Genomic DNA, 17605 nt, shown 5'->3' with positions numbered 1-17605 from the left:
TTATGCAAGTGTCCACGAATGTGGACATCGGGGCCCTGTTAACCAGAACAAAGTATTATCATGCATGTGGACGCCAGGTCTTAAGAGGCTTTTAATCAATTCAACATGCGTCAGAAAACTGTCACATTTCCATCAGTGCTGATGGAGCCAACAAATACCTGTCTACTACCGACTACTGCAGAAACATTGGTCCCTGGAATTAATGCCAATTGTGAAGACAAACCAGATGTTAGTGGATGACTGGACAAAAATGTAATTCTTGACCTGGGAAATGGTAATAACTCAAAGTCAACTTACAAGCTTTTTTCTAACCTCTCACTTTGTAACTTTTTAATTTGAAACCTAATAAATATTTTACAGATGTTATTTTTGCATGAAGGTGATTATTAAAGTGCATGCTACAGTTTTAAATATGAAAACTAATGAACTAATTTGATTTAGTTCATAATGACCAACTTGGTGGTATTTTGTACCACTTTCCAGAAAATCACACTTAGTGGAAGTATTTGTAATTAGTAGCCTTTTTAATAGTTAGTAACGAATAGATGTTGGTTGTGAAAAAATCTTTGAGTTGGTGTTTATTCTCCCAGCAGGACATGTTGCAATTTTTTTTTTTTTTTTTAGTTAATTATCCTTTTCTCTTTCTCCCTCGTAATCAGATTTGTTCCACTGTGGCAGCAGAGTCCCATCAAGCAACTGCATGGTGGAGAAATTGAATGTTCAAAAATTATGAGCCTTTCTATGAACCAACACTGCCATCTCCTGGAAAATCCCTGCCAAGCCATACATTTGAATGTTTCATTCTGTTTTTCTCAGTTGTTTCATGGTTAAAACCCTAAATCAGTCGTGGTTCACCTCCACAGGTGCTCTCATTCTGCTTTATTGGACATCTCCTCAAGACTGCGGGTCCTAATCTCTGCTCTCTGCTGTGGTGCACATGTTAGGGCAGAGCCATCATATCCTTCTTATTGGTACATAAAAACATATTCATTTTATCAAGAATATTACCCATTAAGATTTTAAATCTACTTCTCAAAGGCATCCTGGCCGAGACAGAATCATAAACAGTTTCACACAAAAGGCACAAATAACAGATTAAACTGGGGGGGAAAACATATAAAAGAAACAAGCAACAGGCTTGAATAAAAGTGTTTAGCCATATGATATGTACATTCAGCATCCATGATCCTCTGTACCTCACACCAAGATAAGACTGCAAAGGTTATCAAAGCCCCTTCACCAAAGACAGTGCTGATTCAAGGAATAACAAACATAATGTGTCCATATATGTAAGCCCTTAGTGAAAAGTGTCGTGAGATAACTTTTGTTATGATATGACACTAAATAAAATGTAATTGAATTTTTAAAAAAGCCATTTAATTGTTTAATTGAGCTGTCTCCTGTTCACTGCCCAGTAGAGGCCCAGCAGCACTAATCCAGTGGTGACGCCTGCCAGGCTCAAACTGATCAGCATCTGTGGGTTCAAGCAGAACAAATGCACTGCTGACAAGGATCATTATTTTCAAATTGCCCATGCCATTCATTTTGTGAATTTAATTAAATTTTGTGATTTTTGTTTTTGACCTCGTCGCTACACAAGATGTTTTTTTGTATAAACATATATGCATTTACACTACAACTACAACTACTAAATGGATTTAGTCATTAAAAGAAAACAAAACTTTTCCCCAAAGTAATTGTTTGTGTAATATTGCTTTCCCAAACCCCTTTGACTTCCTAAACCAAAACCTACCGTGTAAAGCAGAGCTGCCTCGCGGTAATGCTGGTCTGACATGGTCTGATTCTGCTGCTTTCCGGGGGAGTCCCACTGGGCCAGAGAGCTTTCGTAATCCAGATTGAGAATCCCAATGGGCAAAACCCGGATCCCCCAGTAAACACTTTTCACCCTGCGGAAGGTGGCATCCTGCACGACACAGCGATAAGTACCTGAAAATGACATGAATCATGGCACTTTTTAAAGAAGTGTGTATTGTCTGTGTATGAATGTGCACCTATGGCTTTGTGTATGTGTGTGTAGAATTTCAGTACTGCTTTTCGAATGTAATTGTGCAAAAATATTTCAGTATTATTTTTAAAATATAACATTTTTTAACATTTTTCAATATGTTTTATTTTTAATTCTACATTGGTACATATTAGCAATCTTAGAAGAATTCCTGTATGCATAGGGCATACTGTACATTTACAATGACTCATCTGAGGAAACAAGAGCAATACAAGAGAGATAAAAAGGTATGAAAGAAATAAATGCATTGACCACTATTTCAAGGTTGCTACTGTCAACCATTCATCCCATGTAGAGTCTGACTGCCCTGACTTACACATCACCACCTCTGACTGTATCAGTCATAATACCTGCTGGTCCAACCCCCGCTGACCAGCTCACAGGAAACTTCTGTGTCTGTGTGAGCATGTGTGTTTACCTGCATCCTCCTCCCTGATAGGATCCAGAACCACTCGGTCCAACAGCGGAGCATCCCAGCGAGTAAACAGGGAGTCATCGGAGCTGATTATTCCCCGGGCGTAACGCCATGACACCCTGAAGGAAAACATCACATCATCCAAAGCGTTCCTGTTCTGCATGGATTTGTAGTCCAAGTAGTAGTGACCAATCACGTTTTGCAGACCTTTGGTGGATGCAGGTAAACAGTTTGTGTGGAGAACAAAAAGGTGAAACACAAAATACACAAAATGTGATCAATGAACTCAATGGTTAATATTTCTATGAATATAATGCTTAAATGAAAGGAAAGAAAAGTGTAGGACTATCAAAGGGCTTGGTATGGGGGAGGTTATAGGCCCTTATAGCTAATGTTTTGCCTTGAGCGCCCTGTTGGTTTAATCCAGCCCTGGGCTAAACAAGCTTTTAATGATTTTGTTGTGGGTTTGCAGGATGAGATTTCCCATTGCTTGCAATCAAAAGGACATGAATCAGTGGATCCCCTCCATCCTTACCTCCAGGAGAACCTCCCCATCACCTCCATGACTTCTCCCAGACAGTCGATCTCCACTCTCTGTCCTGAAGTCACCGTCATGGTCCTCAGTCCACACTGCCACGACTCCACACACTTCACCTTACGTACACGGCAATCCTCCGACACCTTCCATTAAGCAGTTTCCACATGTTGACAATGATTATTGCTATTTGAGTTATTTTTCAGTCATTTAGTGTGAGATGTTTAAAATGTCTTCACTACCTCGGTCCCATGTTTTCGTCCCACATCTTCTTCCATGGCTGTCTTGCCATTTTTCAGTGAACACAGGGTTTGAGTTTTAACACCCAGCCCGCAGGTTGCGCTGCAGGGAGAGCTGTCAACAATGACCTCCACTGTGACTTTCTCCACCTCCTCTAGGTCAACCGAGGTCAGAGAATGGAGGTAGAAGAGGAGGAGGAGGAGGAGGAGGTGAAGCCTGACAGTCACATGTTGCATTTTCATGTTTAATGGTACGCCTGCAGGAAATAAAGGTTTTGTTTTCCACTTAATGCACAAATAAGTATATAAGATTTTGTTTATCTCATGTGTTTTAATCATATTAGTCTATATTACGTGTCAAATCTCTCCAAATACAGACTGATTTACCCATAATACAACAGACAGTACCTTGTATGATATTTTGCTGTCTCTGCGTTTCAAGGTGGAGTTGGAGCTGCTGGGGAAGTCAGAATAGTCAGACACAAACCAAAGAGGGGAAAAGATGACGCGATGAGTCCAAACTGCTGCATCACCTGGTTCTCATTATCACAATTATTTTGAACTTAATGTGTTGTCATGGTAACCAGAGTTCTCAGCTGCAGGTTCCGTTAGTGTCTACTATATCTTGTAATACTTGTTTAAAATTAGGAGGAATGAAAACAGTACATAGTAAACAACCTTTCAATGTACAAAGAAGCTTGTTCAACAGTATGTAGTTACTAAATGCTGGGGAAAGGCTAAAGGGGGTGGTGTTGTTTGTTTTCACTGACTTTACTTAAAAGTGGTGTTCATTTGTGAAGATTATCGTGCTGAACAAAACATGTGGGTACCATAAACTTGCATTTGCCACAGAGATTATTTTCTGCAATAAATCCAATTTTAGGGGATAGGTTAATTGATGACTCTAAATTGCCCGTAGGTGTGAATGTGAGCGTGAATGGTTGTTTGTCTCTACATGTTGGCCCTGTGATAGACTGGCGTCCTGTCCAGGGTGAACCCTGCCTTCGCCCAATGACAGCTGGGATCGGCTCCAGCCCCCCCACGACCCTGAATACAGGATAAGTGGTAGACAATGGATGGATGGATGGATGGATGGATGGAAATCCAATTTTAATGGAAAAATCATAATGGTTTTTTGATGAGGGAATCAGTGTGATGCTAACTTTCATGTTTGGCCTAAGGACATAAACATGACTCCAGCTGTTGCCTCGCTCACCATTCAGACAGAGGGTGAATAAAGGCAGACATGAGAAAACACCACATTACACCATTTAAACATGTTCTAGTAGAAACCAGAAATAAAAGTTTGAACTTAAAAATGAGCATAATATCTCCTTTAAATGTATGAATTAAGTCATTAATTTAAGTGTTATGTGTTGTGCTCTTTCTGATGCAGTCAGAGAAGGCTGAGTCGCCTCATGTTTTTAATACAGAATCTTCCAAGCAGTGAAAGCTACTTGTTGCATGTGGATGATGCTGCAGTTTGTAACATGACCACCAGGTGTCAGACAAATACAAATAGAGAGAAACCACAGAAACCCAGCACAACATGTTGTACTGTTTATTCATTGCAGTGCATTATGCATTAATCTACCAGTCATTTATATTATTGATCCAAAATCGTATCACATTTTAATTCAAATGAATCAAATCTAATTTAATGATCTAATGATACAGGTTATAACTAATGTTTTATAATTTTAAGATTATTTCTTGCCCTGAATGTTTAAGGGGAAGCAGGTATTATGTACTTATCTCATATTACACACATTGGGATGTTCAGCCTCACATGTGACTCCTTAGTTGAAAGACATCCGAATCCTCTCATCCCTGACTACTATATTGTTCATACAGATCATGAAGGGGAAAAAACTTCATGAATGACACACACATACAACACTAGATGGTGAAAAACATAAATAAATCTAGGAGCAATACTTGAGTTGGTTTTGTTATTTGTCATTTTTATATAAAACTGGAAATATTATTCCAACTAACTCACCATAGATTTGTCTCAATACTCGCAATGCATGATAGTATGTCATGCTCTGTTAGTGACCATAGGCCTATAGGGTTATATAATTCTCATTAAACATTCAGACAGCACTACAACATGGTGAACTCGCTATATAGAGTAGTACATTGTGAGAAGTGAGTGATTTTGGGAAAAGGACTAAGGGCATGAAAACACATAAACAGGAAAGACAAACTCAAAGAGCGTCATGAAGATGAGTCACCATCAGTGGGGGACAGAAACATGCTCAGTAGCCAGTAACAGTGACCTACTTGGCAGACCAGTAAACCTCTGAATGTGGTCAACACCACGTCTCAGTGTGAGTGTGTCTGAGCACAAATGTCGAAAGAAAGGAGACAGAGGAGAGGGTGAGGAGGAGGGTGAGGATGAATAGGTGTGATGGAGGAGAGGTGGGAAAGGAAGAGAACGAAGATAAGAAGTGGCAGGTCAGCCCGCTAGGAACCATATGGGACGACTCTACGTGATTTACGTCCAATGTCAATGTTCAGTGCCAATGCAGGGAGTTGTGTGTCGTTTCTGTGGCAAAGCAGCAAGTAAGGGAGTGGAGGTCCAGGTGGTGGATCGGCATGCAGCACTTCTGGTTTCATGCAGACAACCAGATTTCACATTCAGTTAATGTTTTGATAATACTGTGTGTAGTCCCAGTTACGTTTGAATTCCAGCCTAAAATGAGGTGTAAAATAATAGCTGATCATTATAAAAATTACCTCCAATATTGCAACGCAACCCAGCAGATTGTTTTCTTATTAGTTGCCATCATAGACTGAGTACAATTAGTGGAGTTAATTAATGCTGATGTCCCCATTGGTATGTGGTCTGCCATTTTGAAACCTCAAGCTCTTTTTTACAACACTACTCCCAGACCACACAACCGTGCAGCAAACTTTTAATCACAAATAGCCCGGCTCTAAAGCATCCAATGCTTTATCGTCTATTTGACTCTAGATGGACCGTCATTTACTAAATGAACATCATGCTGTATTGAAGAAGACTTGAATTGAGACCATAAACTCATGTTTACAATGTTGATTGAACGCTATTAGATTGAGTACTTCCACCTTGGCTTTAGCTTCCAGAACCCGAAGTTGCCCCTGGTTTCATTGCAATAATGTGACCAATTACAGTCCACCTGGAAACCAAAGTGCCTCTTATCGGAAAATTGGTGTTTGAAGATGCAGAAATACAGCAAGATATATCACTTGTAAGAATGATCAAAATCAGACGAGCAGTGTTTGAAATCTCAATTTAAACATGAAAAACAAAAGAAATGTCATTTTATCTCAAGTCTAAATCAAAGCAATGTCACTAAAATGCCCCTAACCGTTCTGCCAGGAGCACTGAGGATGTTGTCTGTGATAGATGAAGCTAGAGAGGCATCCACCCCATCCAGCTCTCCTTCCATTACTCAGATGTTGGAGTCAATTCCCAGTTATGCAATGCCAAATTTCTGACAGTGCTAGAGAGAAACTGCACAGATTATCTACTGTTTTAGTTTCCTGTTCCATGAAGGCGTGGTTTGTGATACACTTCCTTCTAGAAAGCAGAACTAGTATGTCTGGGCGCTTTTCTACACAGAGAGAACAGTCGTTCAGGAAAGACTTAGAGCACAGTTAGCAGAGCAGAAACGACATCATCTTCATGATCATTTTGGGGTTTAGAGACAAGGAAGTTTACATTGTAAGTGGATACATTAAGTTCAGAAAGACTGAAAGTTAGTTAGAATGTTTAGGGTCAACCACTACAAAGAAGAGCTGACATAAAGGAAAGTCCAGGTGGGTTATGGTAGAGTAGGCCTATTTGTTTAGTTCCAGAAAAATAACGTTGTTAACGATGTTCTCTGACAGAGGAAAGTGATGAACGAGCACCTGCTGAAAATACTGATCACTGGCGATGGAAATGTTGGAAAATCCTCCTTTGTGCTTCGCTACGTCAACGGACAGTTCAACAAGACCTACAAGATGACAATGGGAGGTGCGGCTGCTTTGGTTTGGTTACTCAGTGTGTGTGTGTGTGTGTGTGTGTGTGTGTGTGTGTGTGTGTGTGTGTGTGTGTGTGTGTGTGTGTGTGTGTGTGTGTGTGTTCACTGAAGCTGTATTGGCATGATGTTTGGATCAAAAACATGTTACCAAAGAATATATCCTACATAAAAATATACTAATTGGAATACATGTATTTAATATGAATCAACTAACTGATATAACTTATAGGGCAAGGCTGGGGATACTGAATGTGCAAATAATTATACAATTATTTGCATTGTCATGATGTACACCCAGTCTGAAGTCTTTTGAACAATCTATATCGAGCTTTTCAACCTCTGATTCAGTTCTGTTACATATTCACTTCACTTCACAACATAATTCTCTAATATGTTTATTATTTTGTTTTGATCTCTCTAGTGGATTATTCTGTGAAGCTGTTGCTCTGGTCGGATAAAGAAAAAGTCAGACTGCAATTGTGGGATATTGCAGGTACAAACCGTTTTTCAGTGAGTGGATGGACTGATGGATGGATGGATGGATGGATGGATGGATGGATGGATGGATGGATGGATGGATATAATGAACTTTGTGTCCTCCCTCCAGGCCAGGAACGTTTCATATCCATGAATAGAGTTTATTATAAAGGAGCGCTGGGCTGTGTTGTGATGTTTGACGTCACCAACTCGGCCAGCTTCCTTAGCTGTTGCCATTGGAAACAAGACCTTGACAACAAAGCCATGCTGCCCAACGGAAACTCCATCCCCTGCATCCTGCTGGCCAACAAGGTGATTCAGTGCATTTACATAATGAATAATGGATCATGATCCCTTCTGGCTCAGTATTAATAAATGGGCACTGAACTGTTGATTGATGGATTTACACGTTGGGCTTCCTAGCAGTAGAAGTTTTATATTATAACAGCATTATGAACAAGAGGTGAGATTGATATGGTGCTGATATTTGTTGACAAGTATTTCTATGAATTCAACTATGTTGATGGACATATTATTCATGAAAAGTAACCTTTATATTCTTCAACAGAGAAATATATTCTGTTTAGCTAACATCATTAAAATTCTTAACTGACAAGAAAACAGGTAAAGAAAGACATAATTACTGTGTGTGTGTGTCTGTGTGTGTGTGTGTGTGCAGTTTGCAGTAACACAGTATTGCACACATGTGTCGATCCCAGCTGAGATTGGAGGAAGGCACCAGTCTATCACAGGGTTGACATGTAGAGACAGACAGGTAACCAGTCTATCACAGGGCTGACATGTAGAGACAGACAGGTAACCAGTCTATCACAGGGTTGACATGTAGAGACAGACAGGTAACCAGTCTATCACAGGGTTGACATGTAGAGACAGACAGGTAACCAGTCTATCACAGGGTTGACATGTAGAGACAGACAGGTAACCAGTCTATCACAGAGCTGACATGTAGAGACAGACAGGTAACCAGTCTATCACAGGGCCGACATGTAGAGACAGACAGGTAACCAGTCTATCACAGGGCTGACATGTAGAGACAGACAGGTAACCAGTCTATCACAGGGCTGACATGTAGAGACAGACAGGTAACCAGTCTATCACAGGGTTGACATGTAGAGACAGACAGGTAACCAGTCTATCACAGGGTTGACATGTAGAGACAGACAGGTAACCAGTCTATCACAGAGCTGACATGTAGAGACAGACAGGTAACCAGTCTATCACAGGGCCGACATGTAGAGACAGACAGGTAACCAGTCTATCACAGGGCTGACATGTAGAGACAGACAGGTAACCAGTCTATCACAGGGCTGACATGTAGAGACAGACAGGTAACCAGTCTATCACAGGGCTGACATGTAGAGACAGACAGGTAACCAGTCTATCACGGGGCCGACATGTAGAGACAGACAGGTAACCAGTCTATCACAGGGCTGACATGTAGAGACAGACAGGTAACTAGTCTATCACAGGGCTGACATGTAGAGACAGACAGGTAACCAGTCTATCACAGGGAGACATGTAGAGACAGACAGGTAACCAGTCTATCACAGGGCTGACATGTAGAGACAGACAGGTAACCAGTCTATCACAGGGTTGACATGTAGAGACAGACAGCTAACCAGTCTATCACAGGGCTGACATGTAGAGACAGACAGGTAACCAGTCTATCACAGGGAGACATGTAGAGACAGACAGGTAACCAGTCTATCACAGGGCTGACATGTAGAGACAGACAGGTAACCAGTCTATCACAGGGCTGACATGTAGAGACAGACAGGTTACCAGTCTATCACAGGGCTGACATGTAGAGACAGACAGGTAACCAGTCTATCACAGGGAGACATGTAGAGACAGACAGGTAACCAGTCTATCACAGGGAGACATGTAGAGACAGACAGGTAACCAGTCTATCACAGGGCTGACATGTAGAGACAGACAGGTAACCAGTCTATCACAGGGAGACATGTAGAGACAGACAGGTAACCTATCACAGGGCTGACATGTAGAGACAGACAGGTCCCCATCCTGCATGTCTTTGGACTGTGGGAGGAAGCCGGAGAACCCGGAGAGAACCCACGCTCACACGGGGAGAACATGCAAAATCCACACAGAAGGAATCCAAGCCCGAACCGGGAATCAAACCCAGGACCCTCTCGCTGTGAGACGACAGTCCTACCCACTACACCACTATGCTGTCCCTGATCAAACCTTGAATCTGCTATTAATTAATGACTAATCTTTGATAATCTTTGATAAAAAGATCGGGTGCACCTGGTTCTTCCAATTCCTGGCAGAGTCCTTCCTAGAGCCTCTGCACCTGTTCCACCTGAGAAGTCCTTGCTTGCCCTCGAATCTAAACTCTCCCTGCCACATGCCTTTCTTTTAAAGTGCTCTCCTTTCTGATCGGCCTTCTTCTCGTTCATCCTGTCACCCTAGTAAATTTATCCTCTTCCTCTCCAATGGAAGAGAGAGGTTGCCAGACGCTCCATCCTAAAACTATAGTTTGCTTAGCCATTTCGTCTGCAAAAAGATACTCCATTATTCCCTTATATGGTCTGACTCCCTATAGCTAGCTTCTTTGAATTAAGAGCTGGGCCTCTTGACATCTACCCCTAAACAATGCAACGTTCCTTACACCTTTGCTTATAGAACATCTGGTTATAGTTAAATCCTAACTAGAATGTGTTGTTGTTCAACTGACCGTCGAACTGACCAGATACTTCAACAGAATAGATAAAATCCACAATAAATACTAAACCAGGGCAAACCCGAGACTTTACCTCGACCTCCGCAAGCGATTCTGAACCACTCACTACAAAATGTCTTCCTGCCTCTCTTTCTGTCTGTCTGTCTCTCTGCAGTGCGACCTAGCTGAGCGGGTTGTATCCACAGACAGAATCGACAGGTTCAGTAAAGCCAACGGCTTTGTCGCGTGGATGGAGGTTTCGGTCAAAGAGAACAAGAACATCGAGGAGGCTATGAGGTAACTTGGGAAGAGATCAAAAAAGACAGTACAAAGCTCAGATTAGAGGGTGCTTAAAAGAGTTCAGGTAATAGACTGGACTATAACAACAGAAAAGGGTGACCCAAAACCACACACCCAGTGGAAATCACTCACTTCCTTTTTCTTTTCTATTAGAAACAGAAAATACAAAGATGAACCTGAAAATGGGCATTGAGTTTGCAGTCCCATATATTAGAAGTGTTTAGGCAGCTGTTAGTCAATCTGGCTATCTAGGTCACCATGTTTTAGCCCAGTTCTTAACAGGGATAACAAGGTAAAAGTGTTGTCAGTTGTTATCGAATTTCTGGGTAAAATGTGTAATCAGCAAACTGGATTGATCACGTGGAAATTTGTAAACTGATATTGTCACTTGTTAAAGTGGCGGTAAGAATTTAGTTGTGGTTGATCTAGAATGTCTATTTGAAAACGATGGAATTGTGCTGAGATTCCAGTGAGGGAGTGAAGTCTTGACAGATCACAGACCCATGTTCAATTACAGACACGAGGAGGTGGAGATTGTAGCCATTCTTGGCGGCAAGCACTAAAATGTACTACACAGTAACAGAGTGTATTCAGAGCTTTCTTTTCAAGGATGAGGCTTTCCATCCTGTCTGCGTTCTTGTATGTGAGGAAGTACTGAGAGGCTGGATAAATCTATTCCTCAATTTGAAATCTTCTTTGACGATTCATATGACACATAGACGTCACTTCATCTGTTGTGTTTCAGGAGATTGGTGCAGGAGATTTTGTCAGTTCAGTCCAGTCTGGACCCGCTCCAACCCGGACCCCAGAACAGCAGTTACCTTCAGCTGGACTCCGAGTGTAACAGAGGAGCAGGCTGCTGTTGAATCACAGCGATAAGCAAACGCAGACAGCACCTGCTCATTAGTTTAGTTTACATCCTCAAGTTGTTTGAGCAAGGCACTTTACCCCCAAGGACTGATGACAGAAGAAGCACCAGTCAGCTTCAAGTGGAAGTATTGAAGCAACACACGATGTTTTATAGAGTTATATTCTATTCCAGACAATGTTATTAACATTAGACAAGCTGTGGGAAAGCAACACCACCAGTTTTATTCTGCATTCGCATGGAAACAGTCTAGCATGGGAAAACGGTGATGGAATAAAATATATTTAATCAAACAATTTTGTGGCTGCTTTTTTATGTATTATTAATACATGCATGTTGCTAATACACACCCTTGTGTGAATGAGCTGCTGGCATCTGATTTCAAATTCTAGGATGGCAAAATGTAAAATATTAACTTTGGACGGCACTAGCCTTTCCATGAGCAGGACGGATGTAAGCGTAACAGGCGACATGTGGGTGTATTCATCACGCTGATTATATCATTTTTTAAACATCCTCCCTATCCATATATGTGCTTCTGAATTTGCACTTATCTGGAAACGACAGTGAAGACCAGTCAACATGGGGACGTGACTTCAGACCAGCAGACCACTACAGGCAAATACTGGCCCCCTGGGGCCGCCCTTAATGCTGGGCCTGATGCCATCTACTGTTACTGCTGCCTGTATTCTGTGCTAGCATTATCTAGTTGAACTATTATGTTCCCGTCCACAAAAACAACAGACGTTTTTCTGTCTACCATCTGCCATATAATTCCATGTGAATGCAGCATTATTGTCATAAAGCCTAAAAACGGTTTCTCACATTTTTTCAACTAAACTATAACGACAACAGTAATTGGAGAATTGGAAATTTCTCTTGATGAACATTTTTATTCTAACCTTAATGGGACTGAACAAAGTAATGATGGTAGTTGAAAATGATAACGGTTATCTTTAATGAAAATACTTTTTTAAACATCTATTGTTCAGTCAGTCTTAGAAATGTCAAGACCCAACTCAGAGCTCAAGTTCAACTTTTATATTTTTAATTAGTTATTAAAAAATAAGTTATTGTAATTTTTACATTCTTTCAATATGATTCAATGTTATTTTGGCCAGTTTTTCTCCAGAAACACAGGGATTGCCACTATGGGGGGAAGAGAAACAGAAGGAGCAGGGGAAAGTGTGAGAACGAGGTGTGGTGCGTGCTCCGTACAGCTGCCAGGTCGCCTCCTCCAGCAGGCTGAGTCCTTGTCCCATCAGTCCTTGTCCTGATGAGGGGTGCTGTGGTGTGTGTGCACGTATGGTGTGTAGGCGCTGTGGTGTGTGTGCACGTATGGTGTGTAGGCGCTGTGGTGTGTGTGTGTCAGATGAAAGCACGTGGATGTGCATGTGTCTTGCATGCTGCATGAAAAAAAGCCTTCATCCACCTTGATTTAAAAGAAGTAAGAGTTACAGCGGACCTGTCTTCTTCCAGATATATGGTGCATAAAAGCTGAATGCCGTTTCTTCATTTTTAGTTTTGACTCCTAATAGGCCTAATGGACAGATTATTATCCGTGAAGTTTAACTGAGTTGGTGTTATACTGTGATCTTTTTGAGCAGTGGATTTTGACAATCAGAAGTTATATTACAAAAGGTTGAGAACTCCTGCTAAATACTCCTATTACAGCGAGACCCAGCCAACGTTGCTGTGGAGAAGAAGTCAGAGAGGATCGTCTGAGCTGTATCAATTTTAGAATACTTTCTCACCATTGAATTTATCAAAGACTGGCCCAGAATATAGAGGGCATGGTGTTATTGCTTTATACTTTTGGAGCATAAAGTAAAACTCATTAAGACATGTCTGTTGGAAGTTATTTTATTTACAAAAGTGCTATTCCTGAGCGTGATGAAAGGGTCAGGGGGCGACGGGAATTATTCTGAGGGTAACAACAAACAACAAATGTTAGTTTGCAGCCAAGGCATTTATTGAGGAAATTATATTTTGAGTTCTTGAGTTTGTGTGGGTTTCTCTGCCTCTGTGTGTAGGTTTCTATTCTTATCAGTGAGTTGGTGGAATTGAGTGGAAGGCTGGAGCTTTCTGCTGTGACTCAATCATCAACACATGCTACAGGCAGATGGACTTTTTATAAATGTGGCCATTTGTCAGGAAGTAGCTGTCACCTGAAGTACTTTAAGTATAGGCCTACTCATTATATTTATTTCTATTTGTATCAATTGAAGCTCACAGTGTGTCAGCGGACACAGAAGCACTTTAGAGGGTTTCATTATCCGTAATTGGTCATGTGATTCGCTAATACGTTAAAATCCATTCAAGTCATGCCATGAGTTGCTGCCAATTTGAACAGCCGCATACAGCTAGCAGATATATATCATATGAGCGTGCAGAGCACTCCATTTTAGTGTAAAAATAATGTAGGCTTTATGTCTTCTTCACTCACCGATACGTGCTGTATGTGTGTGTGTGTGTGTGTGTGTGTGTGTGCGTGCGTGTGTGTGTGTGTGTGTGTGTGTGTGTGTGACATACTACCTGCCTTCAGTCTGGCCATTTGCATCCTTGCATGCATTGTGGTGGCTTGAAGGATGGTGGTCACTTCTTGTTTGTAGGTTTCTCTCTTTGCAGTGCAAGTTGCACTGTTCTGGGATCAGTGTGTACACGTAGTGGTTTGTATCCCCCCGCAGGGTAAGTAGCCTGTCTACAAAGTATACAGTTATGCGGATGTGTAGAATTTCATTCTAACGCCAGTTGTTTTTCTGCTTTTATTAGTAGTATTGTTAAAGTTTTTGTTTTCACCTATGTTTTCCCTTACTTCTCAGGTCCTCCATAGTCACTATCCCGTTTCAAATGAACATAATTGTGAACAAAATGCCCTCTCCCCCCATCCATTTGCTGATAGCGCAGGAGAAGAATGTTGAAAACTCCCCGAGACCTTGAGACAAGACGCCATCACTGAGCTGCACACAGAGGAGTCGCCAAAGGAAGGACTGTGTTTCTGTCCTTTAACTCTGACCACCAAGCAAACACAGGTATCGCTACAAAGTTTTTCATGACGGAGTTGGATAATGCCCAAGAAGGTGTGCTCAGATTTAAAGCTTATCTTCTTGACGAATGGGAAATAATGCAGTGACACAAGCAGTGACATAAAACTGCTGTTGACAGTCCAACCATTGTTTTTTTTAACCCTTTGTCTGTTTTATTTTTAATAAAATAATCCTTTTGATTCATTGCTTTTATTTCCTCAGTGATACTTTTCACTGTAAGGTTTAAAGTTATTATTTTATTTTTTTGGCAGGAATAAAATCCATCAATTGTGACTTGGTCTGCAGATTATTCACAGTGGTTGACTTTTCATAAGCAGACTGAATGAAAACGTCAGGAGACTCATGGTGGGACTTGTTTGTCGGCTTCTGCAAACAAGACCAACAAGACCATCTGATGATGGGGATTGGTGTCCTCCTCAGCTTATGCTGTATGTGTGAGGGCTTGCAATCTTTTGGCTCAGGGAGAGTGGTGAGTGAATCACCTCACTGCAACCAGGTGTGGCACTGATTGGCTTGATTAAGCTCAGGTATGGGGAGCCTTCATATACCCTGAATCTCCAGTGCTCTGTGCTGACTGACTATCCCATTCCCAGTGAATACTTGTGGTTCTGGAGAGTTTGTTGTTCAGCCAGCCCTTTTGTGTATCAAAGGTCTCTGTGTCTGCCTTTGCCTTTTAGTGTTGTGTTTTCTGGGTCTCCTGGACAATTTTGGTTTTCTGTCAGCTGCTTGGCAGCGGTGGTTTAGTTGATCATCCTAGTGCTTTATTTTTTTAAGGAAGCCTGAAGTGGCTCTGTACAGCTTTGTTTTTTCTCCTCTTTCCTACTTATCACTATTGTGATTTTGTGGTTATCCTTCTGGGATAACTTAAAGACACCCCTGGGTCCCCCTCCCCTTTCCTAACAGAATGATATATTTTTGACATGTGATTTCCAAATACCACATCATGTACTTTCAGCTTTTGATTGTTGCTTAAGTCATTTGAAGAAAAAAGACATTTGAATTTGTAGGGTTACATCTGACAAAATGTTTCTATATTTATACAATCTTTCTGTGGATTTGTTACTGCACTGTGTAGGTAACCTCTACTTGAAACTAGTCGAATCCCCCATAGTGTATTAAAGTGTGGCCATAGTCATCGTGGCATTGTGGCTATTGGTTTGTGGACGATGGTTTTGAAACTTTTATCTGGCATTTTGGCTGTCGCCATCTTGGACTTTTGCACTAAATTGAAGTGAAGTGATAGGTGGATCTGATGAACATAAGCGGCACGCAGAGCGGCAACCTCTACAGCAGGGATGTCAAAGTCAAATACACTGAGGGCCAAAAAAACAAATTTGCTACAAGCCGAGGGCCGGACTGGTTCAATGTTTATTAAAACATATTGAAATGATTGCACATAGCCTATTGAACCAAGACCTAACACAGTGTATATTATTTAATGATTAAATGAATAAAGCAATATTTTCTTATGGATCTGTCAGAAATTTCAAGTGAAAATATTTTTCAACAGGCAAACGGACAAAAACGAACTTCCTTCAAAGAAAAATCTCATGTCCTGTACATTAAATGAATAAAGCAATATTTTGTTATGGCTCTGTCAGTAACTTCAAGGGAAACAGGCAAACAGCAAAGAAGTAAATGTCCTTTTAAAAACAAAATGTTTCTTAATATTAAGATAAATGCATAAATAAAAGTGCATGCATTATAAACTGAAAATGCATTATTGTGCTATGATCCTACTGATCACTGCTTTCAAATAGTAAAATGAGAAAATAAAAAAAATAAATCAAATCAGTTGTATTCCTACTCTGGCTCTTATCTGCAATTTTCCCTGAGTCCATTCAACTGAAAAATAAATATAAATAAATAAAATACAATAAAATAAAATACAAAAATCTATGGCACACAGACAAAACAATACTTCCTTCAAAGAAAATCACGTCTTGTAGAAACAAATGTAAAAATTTAACTGAATTAAAAAGTGCCTCCTAAGATTATATTCTTTCATTACAGCCAAACTTTCTCCACACAGAAGACACACAGGTTTGCCTTTTACCTCCGTGAACATGTACTCTGCCTCCCACCTGGCTTGAAACCCCCTGTTCTCAGCGTCCACCTTACGTTTGGCCATTTTTTGAGGAGGGGGTAGCTGAAAGTTGATCTCTGCTCTGACTGCTGATGAATAATGAAGCCGCTTGTGCGCGCTGCAGCGACTTCGCGGGTTACCGTCGATTGTGGGGAATGTAGTGTTGGTGCGTGCAAAACACTAGCGGGCGGCTGTGGCCTGCGGGCCGGTTCTAATAGTAATTAAATATCATCCAGGGGGCCATAGATAATTAATTCGCGGGCCGGATCTGGCCCGCGGGCCTTGACTTTGACATATGTGCACAGTATCCACTAATCCATCCTAAATAAATTTCACATTTGCATTATTTCCCTGACAACTGAATAAAATGCACATTTTTGCACATAGATAATGCATGTGGATTTACTGCCATGTAATGGTAAATGTTCCGTTGACATTATATTAGAAATGTATAATGATTCCTCCCACCATGCCTCTCAAACGTGACCCGGCACCTTCAGCAACGCTTGCTGCAAATCGACCAATGGGAACGTCGGATCCGAAGCACGTCTCTCTTCACGTTAGAAATTCTAGTGCTGCGTTCATGTACTATGGTAAATGATGCATATCTAACTTTCCTTACGTTATATTATAGTTCACGTAGGCTCTCAAGCGTAAAATACGACAATTCAAACTTCAGTGTGACGATATTTAAACCACTGTAAATATATCTGCGAAAAAAGGACAAGAAAAGCAGTATTTGTTGAAATAAGACCGAATGCTTCACACACAATTACTGTTTTCCATCCTATTTCATCCCAATAAATACCATTACATGTTTTTATGTTATTGCGTTTCGTATTATTTGCCATTGATAACGTTAATAGCGGCTCTGAACGTGTGGTTTACACTG

General features: G+C 40.9%; 2 protein-coding genes across 4 annotated transcripts; one reads left to right on the top strand and one right to left on the bottom strand.

Moving 5' to 3' along the window:
- Window positions 1-1258: 1258 nt before the first annotated feature.
- tmem81 (transmembrane protein 81) lies at window positions 1259-6717 on the bottom strand. 2 transcript variants are annotated; one of them, XM_084015320.1, is made up of 7 exons: window positions 6572-6717; window positions 3624-3672; window positions 3219-3472; window positions 2977-3122; window positions 2445-2560; window positions 1754-1947; window positions 1259-1474 (listed from the first exon to the last, which is right to left on the bottom strand). In XM_084015320.1, the coding sequence occupies exons 1-7, from the start codon at window positions 6650-6652 to the stop codon at window positions 1385-1387; spliced, it is 930 nt and encodes a 309-aa protein (XP_083871446.1). In that variant the 5' UTR covers window positions 6653-6717; the 3' UTR covers window positions 1259-1384. The 2 variants fall into 2 exon arrangements, with proteins under 2 accessions (XP_083871446.1, XP_083871447.1); XM_084015321.1 differs by having other exon boundaries at window positions 3624-3669; window positions 6572-6670.
- An 81-nt stretch (window positions 6718-6798) lies between these two features.
- On the top strand, window positions 6799-11853 carry LOC311017474 (ras-related protein Rab-7L1-like). 2 transcript variants are annotated; one of them, XM_084015848.1, is made up of 6 exons: window positions 6799-6927; window positions 7095-7221; window positions 7650-7721; window positions 7836-8017; window positions 10588-10709; window positions 11458-11853. In XM_084015848.1, the coding sequence occupies exons 1-6, from the start codon at window positions 6889-6891 to the stop codon at window positions 11576-11578; spliced, it is 663 nt and encodes a 220-aa protein (XP_083871974.1). In that variant the 5' UTR covers window positions 6799-6888; the 3' UTR covers window positions 11579-11853. The 2 variants fall into 2 exon arrangements, with proteins under 2 accessions (XP_083871974.1, XP_083871975.1); XM_084015849.1 differs by having other exon boundaries at window positions 6811-7022.
- Window positions 11854-17605: the final 5752 nt, after the last annotated feature.

This window comes from Eutrigla gurnardus, assembly GCF_963514095.1.
Source record: "Eutrigla gurnardus genome assembly, chromosome: 8".
NCBI classification, from domain to species: Eukaryota; Metazoa; Chordata; class Actinopteri; order Perciformes; family Triglidae; genus Eutrigla; species Eutrigla gurnardus.
The sequence above is the reverse complement of the archived record's forward strand: the minus strand, read 5'-3'. Positions and strand labels throughout refer to the sequence as shown.